Source organism: Leucopleurus acutus, assembly GCF_964270905.1.
Source record: "Leucopleurus acutus genome assembly, chromosome: 17".
Lineage (NCBI taxonomy): Eukaryota > Metazoa > Chordata > Mammalia > Artiodactyla > Delphinidae > Leucopleurus > Leucopleurus acutus.
In genome coordinates this window covers 42,188,001-42,208,515 of record NC_139159.1, presented here as the reverse complement: position 1 = coordinate 42,208,515, position 20,515 = coordinate 42,188,001, and the positions used below count along the sequence as shown (strand labels likewise).

At 35.1% G+C, this 20,515-nt stretch overlaps 2 protein-coding genes across 6 annotated transcripts in view; one reads left to right on the top strand and one right to left on the bottom strand.

The window, feature by feature from the left end:
- VIRMA (vir like m6A methyltransferase associated) overlaps window positions 1-20,515 on the top strand; it is a 61,975-nt gene that overhangs the window by 33,399 nt on the left and 8,061 nt on the right. For all 5 annotated transcript variants that reach the window (XM_082858954.1, XM_082858951.1, XM_082858952.1 and 2 more), the window contains exons 12-17: window positions 1,749-1,842; window positions 1,987-2,531; window positions 3,056-3,291; window positions 3,760-4,012; window positions 5,952-6,169; window positions 11,888-12,020. In XM_082858954.1, coding sequence (XP_082715080.1) covers window positions 1,749-1,842; window positions 1,987-2,531; window positions 3,056-3,291; window positions 3,760-4,012; window positions 5,952-6,169; window positions 11,888-12,020 — 1,479 coding nt within the window. The remainder of the gene's footprint in view (window positions 1-1,748; window positions 1,843-1,986; window positions 2,532-3,055; window positions 3,292-3,759; window positions 4,013-5,951; window positions 6,170-11,887; window positions 12,021-20,515) is intronic.
- On the bottom strand, window positions 12,977-14,299 carry LOC309973863 (nascent polypeptide-associated complex subunit alpha-like). Its single transcript, XM_082858320.1, has one exon. It carries the CDS (start codon window positions 14,137-14,139, stop codon window positions 13,483-13,485), a length of 657 nt encoding a protein of 218 aa, XP_082714446.1. The 5' UTR covers window positions 14,140-14,299; the 3' UTR covers window positions 12,977-13,482.

Sequence of the window (20,515 nt, the reverse complement as noted above, 5' to 3'; positions counted from 1 at the left end):
TTGTACTTAAAAATTGGTAGAGTCAGTTCCAGATAATTGCAATGGGGACTAGTTCTGTTAATTTGGGATGGTTAAATCTGCAATTGAAGTAATTAATGAGAGTTGAAAATCATATAATTCATAATATTACAGTTGAAAAATGCATATACACTTCAAGTAATTCATAATGAAAAAATTCATTAAAATCATTGCATTGTTAGTTTTGGAAGTTTGAAAAGTTTTCTTTGCTCCTTAGCTGATCCAATGTGTATCATAGGAAGAAGGGCTAAAAGTGCCCATAGATGCATAAAAAGTTTTAAACTAGCGGGGCAGAATGGACCTTGAATTATCTCCTTTTTCATTTAACAGATGAGCTATATGTGTTGTGTATGTGTCTGTGTGTCTGTGTGTGTAAACCACCTTGGTCTTGGAGCTGCAGTGTGTTATTGAAGTAATGTATGTATATTATCTAATCTTTTGCTGTTTTGACCCACCAACAAAGAGCTATTTCGGTTTTATCTGCTTCAGATTTTTCTTCACTAACTTGTCTCCCTTCTCATTTTTCCTCCATCTCCCCTAAGAGTACTTTTTCCTCCTATAATGTCATCATATTCTTCTGTTCTTTATGCCTCAAATGATATCTAGAGTTTTTCATTATGTTCGGTCTTTTTTTAAGCAGAAGTACAGTAGTGTCCTGTAAATTTAGATGGTCAGGTATTTAGGGTACTTGTGCATGGTTAGGAGAATATATAAAGTATCCAATAAATATCAGATGGTTTCACTTAAAGTACTTAACCAATAAAAAGTTCAGTAGTAGAAATTTGAATACATACTGTAATTAAGAGTTTTAATTTTTGTGTAAATCCTTGTCCCATTAATTATGGTTATTATAAATGACTCTCATTCTAAGATGTACTAAAGACAGTTGATCTAAGACTGAGACTTCACTCTGTGGCTCCCTGCTGCCTTATGTAATTTGTGAATTATTGAAAGGCAGCAAGGAAGAAATTAGAGGAAAAGATAACCTAAGGTGGGAAACATATGAGGAAAAGGATTTTCTTATTTTTAGGTTTCTCCTCTGAGGTTTAGAAGCTGAATTAGTAACATTTTAAAGTGCTATTTCTTTTAAGTTGTTTTTAGCCATCTATATGCTGCTCCTTGGAAACTACAAAAATAAAGCAACTTAAACAACTATTTGTTGCCAGGAAGCATAGCGTGGGCAGGTGCTAAGGACATAGGCAACTGTATTTCTTTTTCCTCTAGCCATGCCCCAAATGGCCATCATAACTAGATTCTTGTGGTATCTGCATTTTTCAAAATGTATGTTATGTAGTGTTAAAACATTCCATCATGCTTCCTCAATTTTCAAAGAGCTTTAGTACCCACAGAGCTTTGTAAAATCAGTCGTTTCTTCCTTTTTGGGAAAGAGGATGTATAGTAAGAGTATCGAAAAAGGAGCTATTTTAAATTCTTTATCCAGAGAGTTTCATACATAATCTGTATGTAGCCTTTGTTTTAGTCAGTACTTTTTAATATACTTGTGTTTGCAATTACTCATTTTATGTTCAAAATGTCATATATGGTACAACATATGCCAAAGATTATATAACCTTTATAAACTTCATTAGCCTTATTCATGTTTTAAATTTAGTTAAGAAGTTTAAAATGATGTAAGTACTTAATTTGAAACTCATATTTTTAACTAATACCTTCTCTGGGCCTGATAGGTACCAAGAAATTAAACTTTCTATTCATTTTTATTTTTGAAGAATATTGATAACTTGATGACCCCAGAAGGAGTTGGCCTTACTACTGCCTTGCGTGTTCTCTGTAATGTGGCATGTCCACCACCTCCTGTTGAAGGTAATGTGGCTACTGTGCTTAAAAACTACTATTTTTAGGCCTAGTGTAAATATCATTTATTAAATAAAATATTCAAAATCTTAACCAGTGATTAATATGTAAGTAATTAGAGTTTTTTTTTTTTTCTCCCTTATTTATATAAAGGTCAACAGAAAGACCTGAAATGGAATCTTGCTGTCATTCAGCTTTTTTCTGCTGAAGGAATGGACACCTTTATTCGGGTGCTGCAAAAATTGAACAGTATTCTGACTCAGCCTTGGAGACTCCATGTCAACATGGGGACCACCCTTCACAGAGTTACTACTATTTCAATGGCTCGCTGCACACTTACTCTTCTTAAAACTATGTTAACGGAACTCCTGAGAGGTGGATCCTTTGAGTTTAAGGACATGCGTGTCCCTTCAGCACTTGTGACTTTACACATGCTCCTGTGCTCTATCCCTCTCTCAGGTCGTTTGGATAGTGATGAACAGAAAATTCAGAATGATATCATTGATATATTACTGACTTTTACACAAGGAGTTAATGAAAAGCTCACAATCTCAGAAGAGACTCTGGCCAACAATACTTGGTCTTTAATGTTAAAAGAAGTTCTTTCTTCGATCTTGAAGGTTCCTGAAGGATTTTTTTCTGGACTCATACTCCTTTCAGAGCTGCTGCCTCTACCATTGCCCATGCAAACAACTCAGGTATCACTTCCATATAACATGCATCTTATAAATGACTGCAATAACACTTTTTAAAAAGCCAGTGATTTTGTTTAAAAAAAACAAACCCTCATCTCCTTCCCCTAAGAAAGACATAAAATAACTGGATGAGGGTGAGATAAAACTGAAGCAAGTTGGTCATTAAGGAAATATGGGAGTAACATTTTAAATAAATTTTTGTTAATGTGAATTTTATTATGCTGTTATGTGTACTTGTACTTTTGTTATTTTTAAATCCTTTTCCCCCACCTTTATCATGTGTTAGAATTTGCCATTAACTAGGTTGCTTCACCAATGGACTCTGCTCTACTGACTGCTAACCTGAGAACAATAAGATTTTTTTAGATGCATTGAATTCAAGCAAATGTTTAATTGTATAACAGAAAATTAAATGTTTTAAGCATACAGTAAAGATGTTCTTTTCATAACAGTTCTTCCTGAACAGTTTTTGTGACTATAAATAAATATTTTTAAAAATCTACGTACACATTATACTTTTTTAACAGGTTATTGAGTCACATGATATATCAGTGGCACTCAACACCCGAAAATTGTGGAGCATGCACCTTCATGTTCAAGCAAAGTTGCTCCAAGAAATAGTTCGCTCTTTCTCTGGCACAACCTGCCAGCCCATTCAACATATGTTACGGCGTATTTGTGTTCAATTGTGTGACCTTGCCTCACCAACTGCACTTCTGATTATGAGAACTGTGTTGGATTTGATTGTAGAAGACTTGCAAAGGTATTTTGATTTTGCATTAAAAATTTTTTTCCTCAAGTTATTTTTGACACAGATTCATTTTTTTTAACTTAGAATTTGGAAACCAGGGTTTAGTGTGCTCAGATAATATGTGTACATATAAATATACACATATACATATATACAGACACACAGACACATGAATATAGATTAATTTTAATTAGGAAACTTTATGTCATTATTTCATGTGCAAGATATCTTGACGTGTTTCAAGATTGGGGTGTTTGAAAGGTGAGCTATGAAGTACTCTGATTTAAGAAAATACATTATTAAAAACCTGAATTTACAAAATTTTATAGTAATTGTAAAATGCCAGAGAAGTTGTGATACCCAAGGAATGAAATGTTTTATATAAGATTTGTGTAAGTTGATATGTGTTGAAAAACAAATTATTAAGTAATGCCTTAAAATCAAGAATTTTGTTCACTAAATGTGTTGATTTTATTTCAGCACTTCAGAAGATAAAGAAAAACAGTATACTAGCCAAACCACCAGGTTGCTTGCTCTTCTTGATGCTCTGGCTTCACACAAAGCTTGTAAATTAGCTATTTTGCATCTAATTAATGGAACTATTAAAGGTGATGAAAGATATGCAGAGATATTCCAGGATCTGTTGGCTTTGGTGCGGTCTCCTGGAGACAGTGTTATTCGCCAACAGTGTGTTGAATTTATCACATCCATTTTGCAGTCTCTCTGTGATCAGGTATTTATAGTTATTTTTATAAATTTTTTTTGTGTGTATGTGTTTCTTAAAAGCTTCTCTTGATGTAAATCTTGGCTGTTAACAAAGAGATCGCATCTGTTTCATTACTCTTACTGTTGTTTAGGGAGATAAATTTGACCAGTGAGCCAACAATAAAATGATTTGGTGCTATATAACTTTCTTTGACTTTGTACTTCACAGGTTTCTCTGAATAGCTTTTTTCATTTTCTTTATGAGACACTGTCTTTGGATATTTACTTTACGTGCCATTGTATTCTTTGGGGTTGGTTATGTCTAGTATGTTCATTTTCCTTCTAATTATATTATACACCAATTCACTCTTGAATATTATAGTTTTGTGATTGGTTGAATTAATACCATGGTTTCTTTGGTTTGGACAGTTTTTTAAAAAATCTTTTTTTGGCTGTGCCCCACGGCATGTGGGATCTTAGTTCCCTGACCAGGGATCAAACCCACGCACGCCCCCTGCATTGGAAGCATGGAGTCTTAACCACTGGACCGCCAGGGAAGTCCCTGGACAACTTTTGAAGGCGTCACAGGCTACTACATTTTAGTGTGTTTCAGACTACTGTGCTATAAACATCTATAAAGACGTTGACTAAAAGTAGTAGTTTAAAAAAAAAAAAAAAAAAGTAGTAGTATTTCTTCCTGCTGTTTATATTATTGACTTCCAGTTTATAGTTCCATGAATTAATGAGAATTGTTTTAACTTTTAGAGCCCATTGTTATTGCGATATTTGGAGATTTCTATGCCTAATGGCATTTTAGCTTGTCAGAATGCTCCTACTATCTAAATCAATCAAATATGATTTTTCCAGGCAGAATATTTTTAATAGGATCCCATCATGGAAGATTACCTTTTTCTAGCTAACCAAAACCCAGTTTGGTTACATTTAACACTCAAGAAGGAACATTTTTGGTGTGACTTGTTTTCACAAAAAGGGGATCTGGTAGAAAACAGTTTTGGACCAGGTAAAAAGGCTTATTTTAAGTCTTTATACCTCAGAATGTGCAGTCAGCCGGTGTTTGTTAATGTAATTCACGTTGGGTTGTATGACTGTGATGAGTTACACTTTAGCATCCTAGCTGCCCTGATCACTTAAACCTCTTTCTTAGCTGGCCTCACATTATTATATTTCCGTTCTATTCAAGCTTTGTTTTATAGTTCTAACCCAAGTTGAATACTTGCTTCCAGTGTGTTGAGGTGATTAAAGGCGATAACACATACTTAAAAATGTTTCTGTAATGTCTGCTTTACTTCTATAAAAAGAGTAGTGTGAGTTTTTAGTTATTTTTAGGTAAACTTGCTGACATTGAAAAACTTGAATTTTAAACGTATATAAAAACTACAGGAAAATATTGGAAGACTGTGCCTAAATGTTTTTTTTGCTCCATCCATTTCTTTTTGTGTTGTTTTTAATTCAAATATGGATATATTTATTAAAATTTATTTCTCTGATACTTTCTTTATAAATTAAAAAATATTCAAATGAATGAATAATACAGTAATTTAAAATATTTTAGTACCAAAAGTACTAACCTAACCATCTGAAGATAGAAATTACACTCAGTGTAATCCAGAAGGAACAATTTTTCAGGGAGATGTTCTTTTAAAATAAGAATACTGTGAGTCAGGCACAGTTGCTAAGTGGTAAGGCGTTGGTCTCATAAAGTAAAATACTGTGAAACGACATATTTATCTTTATTTCTTTAGGTGTGTATCCTTGTATTAACCTTTATAGAAGGACAAAACAACTCCTTTGTTCTTAATGTGTTTGAATCTATGTTTGGGATGGGACAGTAACCATAGTTTTTTGATAATTACTAATTGCTGTGTATTTCAGAAATAAAAACGCTAAGTGATAGTGACAATCATTTAAAAAAATTGTTTTTTCCCAACTCCCCTCCTCCCTCACAGGACATTGCACTAATTTTGCCAAACTCTTCTGAAGGTTCTATTTCTGAACTGGAGCAGCTCTCCAATTCTCTACCAAACAAAGAATTGATGGCCTCAATCTGTGACTGTCTCCTGGCTGTGCTAGCCAACTCTGAGAGTAGTTACAGCTGTTTACTGACATGTGTCAGAACAATGATGTTTCTTGCAGAGCATGATTATGGATTATTTCATTTAAAAAGGTAATGCTTTATCTAATTTAATATACTCTTGTATTTAAATCCCCCCATATTTATTAATTCATAGCTGTTGTAGAAGGTTGAAGGTATGATTTCTTTCATGTGGAGAAATTTCGTGTTTATGGAAAAGATTCATTAGCAATGAAAAGTGCTAATAATAAAATCTTTAGGATTAAAAATATAAATTGAATAGATAGACATATTAATGCAGGCATCTTGCAGTATTTAACAAGGAAATCTTATTGTTCCAGGGTCATTAATTCATGCTCTAAGATATTTGTTTTGTTGGTACATTCACTTGTAGTTCTTCAAAGATGACGGTAGTGTGATATTAGGGACCCTAAAGCTGAAAGTGCTGATTCTGTGTTTTTTCTCTAGAGGAATGACTGAGATGAAATTTGTTTGAAATGATGTAAATCTCATGCTGCTCAGTCTCTCAAGTGTAATTTCTGCTCCCATCTCTTTCTCCATGCCCTCATCTTTTTCTTCACTAGGGAGATAGTGGCTACTACATAGTTTTCCTTGGAATTTGTAGAAGTATGTAGAAATACGAGATAGAAAGGATTAGGAAACATGTATTTGTACGTCTCATTAATTCTTATAACATTGGTTGAAAACTTATGTTCCAGCTACTGTGCTTGGTGCTGGCTGCTACCTTTTCCACCTGCTTAGTCTGTCTATTCTCCTGTATTCTCTCTCAGTTGATGGCAACTGCTGAACATCCAAGTTCTCCCCCCCCACCACCTCCCAATCTCTCACCAATGTCTTTAAATTTTACTTCTTGAATGTCCTTTTTCCTATTGCCTGGATATTTACTCTATATCCCTTAAGACTCATACATTACACATACAAGAAAACCAAAAAGCTTTCCTTGATTCCTCCATTCCTAGCTGGGTTAGGTGCTTTCACAAATACCCTTTGCATACCTCTGCCATAGCACGATATGTGATGTCGTTGGCTCTGCTAGATTCATGTAAGTCATCATAACCTATTCCCTTTTCTTTCTTTAGCTCTGATCTTTCTGCTAAGCTCCAAGTAACCCATGTATCTGTTTGACATCTCTACTTGGCTATCTAATGGGCATCCAAACTGAGCTAAACCAGAGCTCTTGATATTCTTGCTTCAAACATGTTTCTGTCGTGCTTGTCCTGGTAAATGTTAAACTTCAAGATTCTTGATTCTTCTCTTTTCCTCACTCCCTACATCCAGTCCATCAGTAAGTCCAGTTCATTATGTTTCCAGAATACCTCCTGAATATGATGACCCTTCTCCACCTCCATAGTTACCACCCCTATCCGGTCCACTCTTTTCTTTCATGACCCATTGCAGTAGCCTCCAATCTTCTCTTCTTACTTCAACTATTGTCCCCCTAAAATACATTTTCTTAGCACTCAGACTGATCTTTTTAAACTTAAAACAAGATATGTGTCACTGTTTTGCTTAAATCCTTCTGATGGCTTCCTGTTGCACTGCAAATAAAATTCAAACTCTATAATGATCTTTAAGCCTCTATACAGTCTGACCCTTGCTTATCTCTTTGACTTAATCTCATAGCTCTTTTGTCCTCAGTTTTGCTCCCTGTCAGGCTCATTCCTACCTCCAGACTTTTTATTTTCCTAAATGCTTTTCCCCTAGATTCTTATAGGACTTATTTCCTCACTTCACTCAGGTATCTGTATCAATATATTTCCTGTCTAAATGCCTGTCTAAAATAGCCTGTTCTTTGTGTCCCCATTCCTTATTCCCGTTTATATTTTTCACTGTATTTATACTGTTTGACATTACATTATATAGACTTATTGCTTATTTGGTTGTCTCCCTCACTAGAATATAAGCTGCACAAGGACAGGGACTATTTGCTTGACTGTACTCCCACCAGCACCTAGAAACCTGGTTCATAGTAGACATTATGAAGGAATACAAGTCATTTTGTCCACAAATATTTATTGAATGCCCTCTTCTCTGGGCCAGACACTGTTCTAGGTGCTGGGGATTTAATTAAAAAAAAAAAAAAGCCCTGTCTTCTTGATGCTTTCATTCTGTTAGAGGTAGACAGATGCTAAACATGTAAATAAAATACATAGTATGTTACAGAAAAACATAAAGTAGGGCAGAGGGATAGTGAGTGCCAAAGTGAGGGTGAGAGTTGTCATTTAAATGAAGTATGGGGAGGCGATCAAGGAAGCCCTCACAGAGAAGGTAGCCCTTGAACAAAGAACTGAGGGAGGTGAGTGAAACCTTAATATCCTGGGGGAGAGCCATTGCAAATAGCATGCCTAACTTGTCTGAGAAAAAGCCTTGAGGCCATGGTGGTTGCTCCTAAAGTGAGTAAGCAAGGAGAAAAATGATAGGGCCTAGGGTCAGAGAAGTAGTGGGTAGGTGTGGGGAGGGCAGATCATCAAGGGCCTCTAGGTTTATTTATAAGGGCCATTGTAAGGTTTTGAGCAGAGGTGTAGTATGATCTGGCTTTTTAAATAAACAGATCACTATATACTTTTCATCTAGTCCTGAAGCAGGGCCCACTCAAGAAAAAAAATTTTTTGAGATAGTATTAGACTTTAAGAAGAATTACAAAAATAATAGTACAGAGTTCAGATATACCCTTCATCCAGCTTACCCTTGTGTTGATGTCTTATATAGCCATTGAATATTTACCAAAACTAAGAAACTAAGCTTGGCATAATACTATTAACTAAAATACAGAATTTATTTAGGTTTTACCAGTTTTTCTAGTAATGTTCTTTTTCTGTTTCAGGATCCAAGATAGGATCCTACCTTACTTTTAGTTTTAATGTATCCTTTGTCTCCTGTATCCTCATATTTCATGACCTTGACATTTTTGGAGAGCATTTGTAGAATGTCCCTCAATTTAGTTTTGTCTTATGTTTTCTCATAATTAGATTGAGATTATGCTTTATTGAGAAGGATACTACAGAGGCAGTGTACCTTTCTGAGTACATCATATCAGGAAATACATAATGTATTAGTGATGATATTAACCTCGGTCACTTGACTGAGGTGCTGTCTGGCAGGATTTTGCACAGTAAACTTACTAATTTTCCGTTTTTAAGTACTAAACATTTTGAAGAATATACTTTGAGACTACGTAAATGTCCTATTTCTACTTAGAACTTTCGTCCACTCATTTTACTGTCCATCAGTGAATCTTGGCCTGTGGCAGTTATTACTGTGGTGTTCTAATAGTGATTTCCTATTTTTCTCATTCCTTTCTCATTTAATTGTCCTTCTGTAAGAAAGAACTCATCACTTTTCCCTCATTTATTTACTTATTTGGGTATATCAATATGGATTCATGGACTTTTTTTTCTTGTATAATAATTGAACACTATTGTTATTTATTTTGTTGTTCAACTTATGTTACTGATTTTGGTTCTTCTTATTGGCTAGAGCTGGGAAATATATGTGTCCTAAATCATGCATATACACAAATCTACGTTTATTTTTTCATCTACTTATTTTATGTATGTACTTAAAAAAATATCTTTCCATTTATCTATCTATCTGTCTGTCTGTCTGTCTGTCTGTCTGTCTTTCTGTCTTTCTGCCTGCCTGCCTGCGCTGGATCTTAGTTGCAGCATCTTTAGTTGCAGCATGTGGAATCTTTTAGTTGAGGCATGTGGAGTCTAGTTGCGGGATTCAGGGTCTTTAGTTGCGGCATGTGAACTCTTATTTGCGGTGTGTGGGATCTAGTTCCCTGACCAGGGATCGAACCTGGGCCCCCTGCATTGGGAGCATGGAATCTTAGCCACTGGACCACCAGGGAAGTCCCTGTATGTATGTATTTTTTTAAATGAGTCCATACAGATACTTTGATTCTAATACAATATCAGAAGGTTGATTCTAGCTTTCCCCCTTTCATTGTAACCTCACATGTTTTATAATACATGGTTCTGTGGATTTTGACAAATGAGTAGAGTCATGTGTCCAGCATCTCATTTCCATGCAGAGCTATCTCCATCACCCCAGCAGTCCAGTGTGCTACCCTTTTATAGACAACTTCTCTACAAGTTTACCAGCAAAATGCCAGATTTTGGTATTGCTAGTTTTTTTTTTTTATTGTAGACATTCTAAAAGGTGTGTAGTGGACCCCAGTTTTTGATAGACCGTATAAGTAAGGTTCACTTTCTTAAGGTTATAAGTAGAGGCTAATAATTGGTATAGTCCAATTTTGAACCTTTACTTTTTCCATTAATTGTATTATCTCTGTATTTAATATCATTCCTGTTCATTGTGCCTTGTCCATTTTATTATTTTATAAAGTTCTCAAGAGCACGAGTCTTCTTTCCCTCTTTTGTATTGCTTTACCCAAATCTTGAAATTTTCTTTTGATCAACTATGAACTGTGTAAATGCATAGAATAATTTTAGCAGGGCTGTATATTGTCATGATTTTGAATACATATCGTGATTGTTTCTTATGCTGAAATCTCTGTATATTAGGGGTTGGTAAATTGTGGTCCACAGGCCAAATCCACCCTTTCTTGGAACATAGCCAGTATTTATGTGTTGTCTGCAGCTGCTTTCCCACTGTATCAGCAGTTGAGTAGTTGTGACTGAGACTGATGTTTTGTATAGAGAGAAACAGATTGAGTTGTGTATAACCCCATAAAGCCTAGAATATTTATCATCAGGCTCTTTACATAAAAAGTTTGCTGATGCCTACTCTGTACCCTTAATTTCTTTCTGTCAGATTACAATGTCATAAAGTTAATCATTCTTTGTAGTTACATAAGTTAGGCTTTCTGGTCAGGCTTTTGAGACAGCTATAACCTCACGTTAGAGAAATCCTCAGGTTATAAAAAGTGTAAAAAAGGGAACCTGCAAGTTTATTTTGCTAAGTTTTATAGCGTTATTATTGGGGGAAAATTTTTTCTTTCAGTGTTTTTGAAGTTTATCTTTAAAAGGAGATATCAACTATAAAAAATGCTTTGTTAAATGGTTTGTGTGACAGGTAACACCAAAGTACTTTTTTACATTTTTTGAAATGTAAAATTTTAATTTTACTAAATTTTAGGCTGTCTGAACTGATATAGTTCATTTTTTTAATTAATTAATTAATTTATTGTTTATTTTTGGCTGTGTTGGGTCTTTGTTGCTGTGCGCGGACTTTCTCTAGTTGCGGCAAGTGGTGGCTACTCTTTGTTGCAGTGCACGAGCTTCTCATTGTGGTGGCTTCTCTTGTTGCAGAGCATGGGCCCTAGGTGTGTGGGCTTCAGTAGTTGTGGCACACGGGCTCAGTAGTTGTGGGTCACGGACTCTAGAGTGCAGACTCAGTAGTTGTGGAACACGGGCTCAGCTGCTCGACGGCATGTGGGATCTTCCCAGACCAGGGCTCAAACCCGCATTCCCTGCACTGGCAGGTGGATTCTTAACCACTGCACCACCAGGGAAGTCCTGAGATAGTTCATTTCTTTTTTTTTTTTTTTTTTTTTTTTTTTTTGCGGTACCCGGGCCTCTCACTCTTGTGGCCTCTCCCGTTGCAGAATACAGGCTCCGGACGCGCAGGCTCAGCGGCATGGCTCACGGGCCCAGCCACTCCGCGGCATGTGGGATCTTCCCGGACCAGGGCTTGAACCCGTGTCCCCTGCATTGGCAGGCAGATTCTTAACCACTGTGCCACCAGGGAAGCCCGATAGTTCATTTCTTATACTAGATTTATATGCTCAAATTTTAAGAAATTGCCTATTTTCTTTATTTACAGTTCTTTAAGGAAAAACAGTAATGCTCTGCATAGTTTACTGAAACGAGTGGTCAGCACATTTAGTAAAGACACGGGTGAACTTGCATCTTCATTTTTGGAATTTATGAGACAAATTCTTAATTCTGATACAATGGTAAGTATATATATGTATTTGGTATTTCTTATGTTTATAAACTTTTACATATGTTAAAAAAATCGCTTGGGTTCAAAAATATCTTGGAATAACGTTTTTTGGAACTTGGAACTAACAGTACTGTTTTTTTCTGTGTCCTCACCCCACTCTAAATACGGGGTTTTGATTTATCAAAAAAGTAGATGTTTAAGAGTAGAATTTATTGAACTCTAATTTATTAGGCATCATTATTAATTTGTGAATACTCTATGATTTACATTTTCTTAAAAGAGAGAAAAATACTACCTATAGTGCATTTATTTTTTTACCTCATTTTTACATTGAGTTACCTTGCTAGAGTCAGTCAGAATAGTCAAATTTTATCAGTCTCTTAATCAAATATTTACTTAGTGTCACTTAATTGTACATTTACTGGCTCTGTTTTGGATGTTGTGATTTTTGGGGTGAATGTAAAGGTTATTATACTGGAATATTTTGGATCCATCATAGATACGAATTAAAGATTATTTCCCCAGCTTTAAAATCTTATTGTTAAAATCTAATTAAAAATTTCTCTCATTAGTATTTATCAAAATTGTGGTATATATTGTGGACACAATTCTAGAAGCCACTAATAGGCCTGCCTTTAAAAAGTGTCAAATAAGTTTGGGAACGTCTCCCAGATGGAGCTCAACTGCACATTAGTATATTAAAAGCTCTAAAAGGCCCTGGATGAATAGAAACTTGCTTTACTGCAATTTAATCCAGTTTTGTCCAAATGTATTGCCTGCAGAATACTTGTGCGTCTGTGTGTATGTGTATGTGTATGGCTGTTAACATCCTATGTGTTTGATATTCTGTCAACATTGATTTAAGAAATGCAGCTCATATTTAAGATTTGTTTAGAAAGAGTTATCGAGGACCTGTATAGTACAGTATTAACAAAATAAATGTATGTGATGATTTCATAAGAAAAAATTAAATTTACTGTTTAGTATATTTCTCTTAGGCATACAATTTATACTGAGAATATTTCCTCCAGTAAGCCCTTCTTGGCTGCCTGTTGTGTTTGTAGTTATTGTTGTGCCAGTTTTATTGGCAAATTATTATTTGTTCTGTGTCATATGTAGTTTATTAAAGTGATTAAACTTACCAGATGCTTTGATTCTGAAAGATTGGTATATTTAACAGTAGGACTGTAGCTACCTACTCTAAAGAGATTTTAGTGTCTTAATTGATGGAAGACCACTTATTAGTTTTACCAGATGCTAAGTGACATGTTGTTAATATCAGTTTGACAGATTTTTTTTCTTTTTTTCATCCAACAAGAAGCCATAACTTTATTAATGATAAAAACAGTACAGATTTCTAACCCAGCTGCAGTTACTCTTTAGAAACACCAAAAAAAGGCCCTCTTTTCAGATGGTTACATTGTTAATTTCGTAATAGCATTTACAATATCATTACTGTTGTTCTTCAGGGCTCAGACTGCCTTTGCTCTTGACACATTTGCTTGTGACATGACCAATTCTGTGTCCTTAACTTCCGCACCTGTTTCATCAGTCTCTTCCTCTTCACTCTCCTCCTCTTGTACAGTTGGAGTCTGTGTGTTTTCTTGAATGTTTGAGACAGCTTCACCTTGAACTTTGAATTTCTCAGCAGCTGCTAACTGTGCTTGCTGAGATAAATCCTTGATCTTGGCTTCCCCCAAAACTATGTATGTATCTGAAGCTAGGCTCTTGTATACTTCTGGTTTTGTGCTGACAAAAAGGATATTCTTAGATTTCCGGATAGTGACTCTAGTAACCCCTGTAACCTGTCGAAGATCCAGTTTGGACATATCCTTCTGTGCCTTCTTTTCACTCTGGCTCTGTTTTGCTTTACTGACTGGTTCTTCATTGATTTCAGCTGCTGCTGCCAGCTGGGCTTGTTGTGTGGTTGCCTGTGTAGAATCCTGTTCCTCAAGCTCTGGTACTGATTCATCACTGTCAGATTCTGTTTGAGACCCTGTCTCACCCTGGGACTGTGGCAACTCCTGCTCTGTAGCAGGGACGGTTTCTGTGGCTTCACCAGGCATTTTGTGCGGGGAACGTGGAACCAAGATGGTGGCAGAAAGAGAGCAAGTGAGAGCGTGACCCATGCCTGTTGCAGGACAGTTTTCTTAAACATGTCATCAGTTAAACAGTTTCTAATCAGAAACCACTAACCAGTGTTCATTCATGCTGTCCAGGTTCTTCTGGGCCCTCAGGACTGCTGATTAATGCTTTTATTCATCCCTCATCAATAAATTTGCTTTTCTTACTTCCTTCATTGAGAAGGTCAGTACCACCCTGTTTAATTTCTAAATTCTTTCCCTCTCCCTTAGATTCTTTCCCTGTTCTTTCTACTCTGTTGTATTCTTCCTTAATCAGAGGAAAATGTACCCATGTATCACTTCATTTCTATCTATGAGGTACATCTTACCCCTTTTAATAACCTGCCCGATTCCTTTTCCGTCTTCTGTGTTTCCCTCTCCCGTCTAGCCTTGCGTTCTGGTGGATAGAATCTCTGAATATCAAAAATCAAATTTGTTATCTTTCCCCATACACTTGGTTCATCTTTTCTGTGCCCTGCTTTTATACCATTGATCTTTCCTGACCATCAAGTTAGAAACCATGAATACTGGCTAACTTTCCCCTTTTGTTCACCATCTTCAGCAGCTGCTCATTCGTGTCAGTTTCATTCACAAAACCTTTCATACTTCATTCCTTATTTTGTATTTCACTGCTATTACCTTGGTTTCTCCTTTTTGCTCCTTTTTGCATAACATTTTCATAACATCCCATAAAATTCACCCTTTTAAACAATTTGGTGGGGTTTAGTATACTCATAGAATTGTGCAACCATCACCACTGTCTAATTTCAGAATGTTTTCATAACTCCACAGAGAAGCTCTGTGTGCCCATTAACAGAAACTCTCCATTACTTCTTTCCCCTAGCTCCTGGCAACCACTAATCTCCTTTTCTGTCTCTATGTCAATTTCTGCAAAGAGACTGCTGGGATTTTGATAGGGATTGTATTGAATCTGTAGGTCAATTTTGGAAATATAACTGTCTTAGTACTATTAAGTTTTCATATTCATGGACATGGCGTGGCTTTCCATTTATTTAGGTTGTCTATATTTCTGTGATGTTTCGTAATTTTCAATGTGTAAGTCTTGTACCTCTTTTGTTAAGTTTATGCCTCTAATTAAATTGGGAATTTAAAAAATGCTGTTGTAAATGGAATTGTTCCTTAATTTCATTTCTGAATGTTCTTTGCTAGTGTTTAGAAATGCAATTGATTTCCATATATTGATATTGTGTCCTGAAACCTTGCTGAACTTGTTTATTAGTTCTGAAAGTGTTTTTAGTGGTTTCCTTAGACTTTTCTAAATACGAGGGTATCCTTTCCAATTTGGATACCTTTTATTTCTTTTTCTTGCTTTATTGTCCTCTCAAGAACCTCCATTGCATGTTGAATAAAAGTAGCAAGAGTTGACATCTTTGTCTTGTTCCTAATCTTAGGGGGAAGGCTTTCAGTCTTTCACCATTAAATACAATGTTAGCTATGGTTACTCATAGATATCCTTAATCAGGTCAAAGAAATTCCCTTCTATTCCTAGTTCACTGAGTGTTTTTATCATAAAAAAGGGTGTTGGATATTGTTAAATACTTTCTGTGTGTCTATTGAAATAAATGATCATGTTGTCTTTCTCTGTATTATATTTTACATTGATTGCTTTTTGCATGCTGAACTGACCTTGTATTGCTGGAATAAATACCACTTGTTCGTTGTGCACTATCTTTTTGATATGTTGCTAGATTCAGTTTGCTTTATTGAGGAATTTGGGGTATATAGTCAATAGGGATATTGGTATGTAGCTTTCTTGTGATATCTTTGGCCTCATAGAGTGAGCTAGGACATATTCTCTCCTCTTTCATTTTTTGGAAGTTTGTGAAGGATTGTTGTTAATTCTTTAAACATTTGGTAGAATTCGTCAATAAAGCCACCTGAGCTTTTCCTTGTTGGAAGCGTTTTTGATACTAATTAAATAGTTTTACTTATAAATCTGTTCAGATTTTCTGTATCTTCTTGAGTCAGTTTCAGTAGTTTGTGTCTTTTTAAGAATTTGTTTCTCTTCATTTAACTACATTACTAACTTGATGGCACACAAATGTTTATATTTCCTTATAAACTTTTTTTATGTCTGTAAGGTTGTTAATGATGGCGCTTTTTTCATTCTTGATTTTAATAATTTAAGTCTTCTCTCCTTTTTTCTCCCCTTTTGTTAGTCTAGCTGAAGGTTTGTCACTTTTGTTGATCTTTCTAAATAACCACATTTTGGTTTCTTTGATTTTCTTCTGTTTTCTAGTCTCTATTTTATTTATTTCTGCTTTAATCTTTATTGTTTCCTTCCTTTTACTTGCTTTGGGGTTAATTTACTTTTCTTTTGCTAGTTTCTTAACTTGGAAGGTTAGGTGATTGATTTGAGATCTTTCTTCATTATTAATATAAGTATTTACAGCTATAAATTTCCCTCTGTGCACTGCCTTTGGTATGTCATGTTTTTGGTTTTGTTCATATCCAAATATTTTCTAATTTTTCTTCTTCTTTGGCCCCTTGGTTATTTAGGAGTGTGTTTAATTTCCACATAATTGTGAATTTCCCAAATTTCCTTCTGTAACTGACTTCTAGTTTTATTCCATTGTGGCCAAAGACCATACTTTGTATGATTTCAATCCATTTAAATTTATTGAGGCTACTTTTACAGCCTAGGGGTATTTTCTATCCTGGAGAATGTTTCATGTGCAGTTGAGAGGAAGGTGTCTTCTGCTGCCATTTGGAGGGATGTTCTATACAGGTCTGTTACGAGTGTTGGTTTATAGTTGTTTAAGCCTTCTGCTTCCTTGTTGATTTTCTGTCTAGTTGTTCTATCCACTGCTGAAAGTGGGATGCTGAAGTCTCCAACTATTGTTGAATTGTCTCTTTCTCCTTTTACTTCTGTCAGTTTTTGTTTCATGCATCTCCGGGCTCTATTGTCAGGTGCATATATGTTCATAATTGTTATATCTTCCTGATGGATCAACCCTTTTGTTGTTATCAAATGTCCTTCTTTGTCTCTAGTAATAGCTTTTGTCTAAACTTTTATTTTGTATTATTGGTATAGCCACTCTAGCTTTATTTTGGTTATTGTTTGTATAGTATATTTTTTCCTACCCTTTTACGTAGAGCCTGTTTGTATTTTATAATCTAAAGTGTGTCTCTTATGGACAGCATAGTTGGATCAGGTTTTGTTTTGTTTTTTACATTCTGCCAATTTTTCCCTTTTGATTGGTATATTCAAACCATTAATGTTTAATTATTGACAGGGAGGATTTATGTCTGCTGTTTTGCTCTTTACTTCCTACATATCTTTTTGTTTTTCTTTATCTCCTTTTTTTTTTTTTTTTTTGCTTTAAACAGATGCTTTCTACTGTGCTGTTTTAATTTCCTTTTTCTCTCTTTTACCTTTTTTAAAGAAGTTATTTTCTTAGTGGTTGCCCTGGATACTACATTTAACACCTTAATTTAATAGTCTCTTTCTGATTAATCCCAACATAATTTCAGTAGTATACAAAAACTGCTACAATATAGCTTTGTTCCTGTGCTGTTATCATACTAATTACATTTTTATACATTGTGAGTCCGTCTTCACAGTTTTATTATTATTGCTTTATTCTGTTGTCTTTTAATTCAGATAGGAGAAGAAAAGAGTTACAAACAAAAATACGTTTATACTGCCTTTTACCTAACCTTTACTGACATACTGTTTCTTCATGTGGGTTCAGGTTACTGTCTAATATCCTTTCATGTCACCCAGCAGGACTCCTTTTAGTAGTTTTTGTAGAGTAGGTTTGCTAGTGACAGATTCTCTCTCACTTAAAAAAAAGAATTGAGAGTGTCTTTATTTCTCCCTCATTTTTGAAGGATAGTTTTGTCAGTTATAGAATTCTTTGTTGATAGTGTTTTTCTTTCAGCACTTTGAATATGTTTTCCTACTGCATTCTGCCTTCTGTAGTTTCTGACAGTAAATCAGTTGTTAATATTTTATTAGTTGAGTCACCTCTCTCTTACTGCTTTCAAGATTCTCTCTTTTTCTTTTTGGCTTTTGACAGTTTGATCATGATGTGTCTACGAGTGGATCTCTTTGAGTTCATTCTACTTGGAGGTTGTTGATCCTCTTCAAAGTGTAATGTTTTCATCATATTTGGATAGTTTTCAGTCATTATTTCTTTAGATATTCTTTCCTGACTCTTTCTTTCTTCTTCTGAGACTCTTTATTATGTGTGTGTTGGTGTTCTTGATGGTACCTCACAAGTCTCTGAGGCTATGCTTGTTCTTCATTCTTTTTTCTTTCTGTTTGTTAAAATGGATAATCTTAGTTGACCCTCTTCAAGTTCACTGATTCTTTTTTTTTTGCCAGCTCAAATCTGCTGTTGAGCCCCTCTAGTGGATTTTTTTTTTTTAAAGATTTTTTTGGGGGAGGGCACTTCCCTGGTGGTCCAGTGGCTAAGACCCTGTGCTCCCAATGCAGGGGGCCAGAGTCTGATCCCTAGTTAGGGAACTAGATTCCACATGCTGCAACTAAGAGTTTGCATGCCGCAGGCTAAAGATCTCGACACAGCCAAATAAATAAATACTTCTTTTAAAAGATTTTTTTTTGATGTGGACCATTTTTCAAGTCTTTATTGAATTTGTTACAGTAATGCTTCTGTTTTATGTTTTGGTTGTTTGGCTGAGAGGCATGTGGGATCTTAGCTCCCTAACTAGGGATCAAACCCACAACCCCTGCATTGGAAGGGGAAGTCTTAACCACTGAACTGCCAGGGAAGTCCCTCTAGTGAATTTTTTGTTTCACTCATTGTACTTTTCCACTCTAGAATTTATATTCAGTTTTTGTATAACTCTTAGCTGTTTATTGATATTTTCTTGCAGAGTACTGTATCAGCCTTCTTTCCAGTTTCCTTCCAAACATTTACTTCTTTGGTACATTCTAAATAGTTTTGTGTGAGTTCATAACTTCCTAAAGCAGACATCGGATCATATCACTCTACCCTACAATACCTTTTCATATCTGTAGAATAAATTCCAAACTTTTTAGCATGACATTCAAGACTATTATTCACTGTATGGCCAAAAAGTTACCTTTGCAAACACTTCTTCTCCCTTACTGGGAGCCGTCATCCGTAAGTCTCATCTACTATATGTATCTCCTTGGCCATGCTTCTCTTAGTTTGTTGCCCTCTCCCTCTCCCTCTCCCTCTCCCTCTCCCTCTCCCTCTCCCTCTCCCTCTCCCTCTCCCACCCCCCCCACCCCCCGCCCTGGTCAAACTATGCCTATTTATAGTGCCTATTTTTAGTGCCTATTTTAATGCATCCCAATTTGTGAAGCCTTTTGATATTACTTTTCTTTCTGTACACTTCACAGCATGTTATTGAATGATTTCTTTTTATAGATCATTTATATGCCTATTTACCATTTCCTACTCCACTATCTGATTGTTAGGTCACTTAGGTCAGAGACCATGTCTTACTAGCTTTTTCCCAGTGTAATTGTACAGTGTCTTGTATGATTTAATAGTTGAAGTGTTTGACAAATGATTAAGGAGATTTGAAATGGTATCACAAATTTGATAGAATTTTCATTTTTCTGAAATAACTGTGTAGCTTTAAAAATCTCCTTAAAAATTCTTTTATTGCTTCTCACAGTAATGTATATATAGAAAACATCAAATTGTGATAAATTTGACCTTAGATTTTCTAAGACTACTTTTAATAACAAGTAGGTAGAATAGAATTTAAAATGCATTTTATGTTGTTTAAAACTGTTTCTGTTTATAATAATGAAAAAGCAAGATAGTAGAGATGAAAATTTTACATCATTCCAAATATTTTAATTAGTTCATAGTTTTCCCCCTCTCTTTTAAAAAACTGATTTTCTTCTGTTTTCCCTGACGTTTAAAAATAATAATCATTATAATACTTTATGATTCAGCTATACTGAACTTACCACCTCTGGTTAAAGTGGTATGAAAAACTAAGAGTGAGGAAAGAAGTCAGATAGATGCCTTGATAATTTGTATTCTGGTTAATATACTTATTTCTATAAAATAAGTTTAGTCTGTAATTCATACATTTTAACAACATGTAGGGGACAGTTCCTTTAATGATAACTGTTCACAGTCTGTTAGTGCATTTTGATTGCTTTTAACTCATTTAGTTTAATTTTTAAAAAATAAAACATGAACTAGACCATCGTCAACCTAGTCTTCATTGCTACCTCCAAACAGAGCAGTTAAAACCCTTGTAGACATAATGGTTTATTAATTTCTTATTAAAACTGTATGTTCTCTTCCATAGTACAATGTAAATGACTTCCTCAGTCTAGTGTTTTCTGAAAGGAACAAGTGTGCTTCAAGCACAGTATCAGTTTGAGCGGGAATCTGTGAAGAAT

What these genes read in the sequence shown, in the direction of transcription:
- LOC309973863 (XM_082858320.1), bottom strand. Translation starts at nt 14,139, where the DNA reads ATGGGTCACGCTCTCACTTGCTCTCTTTCTGCCACCATCTTGGTTCCA.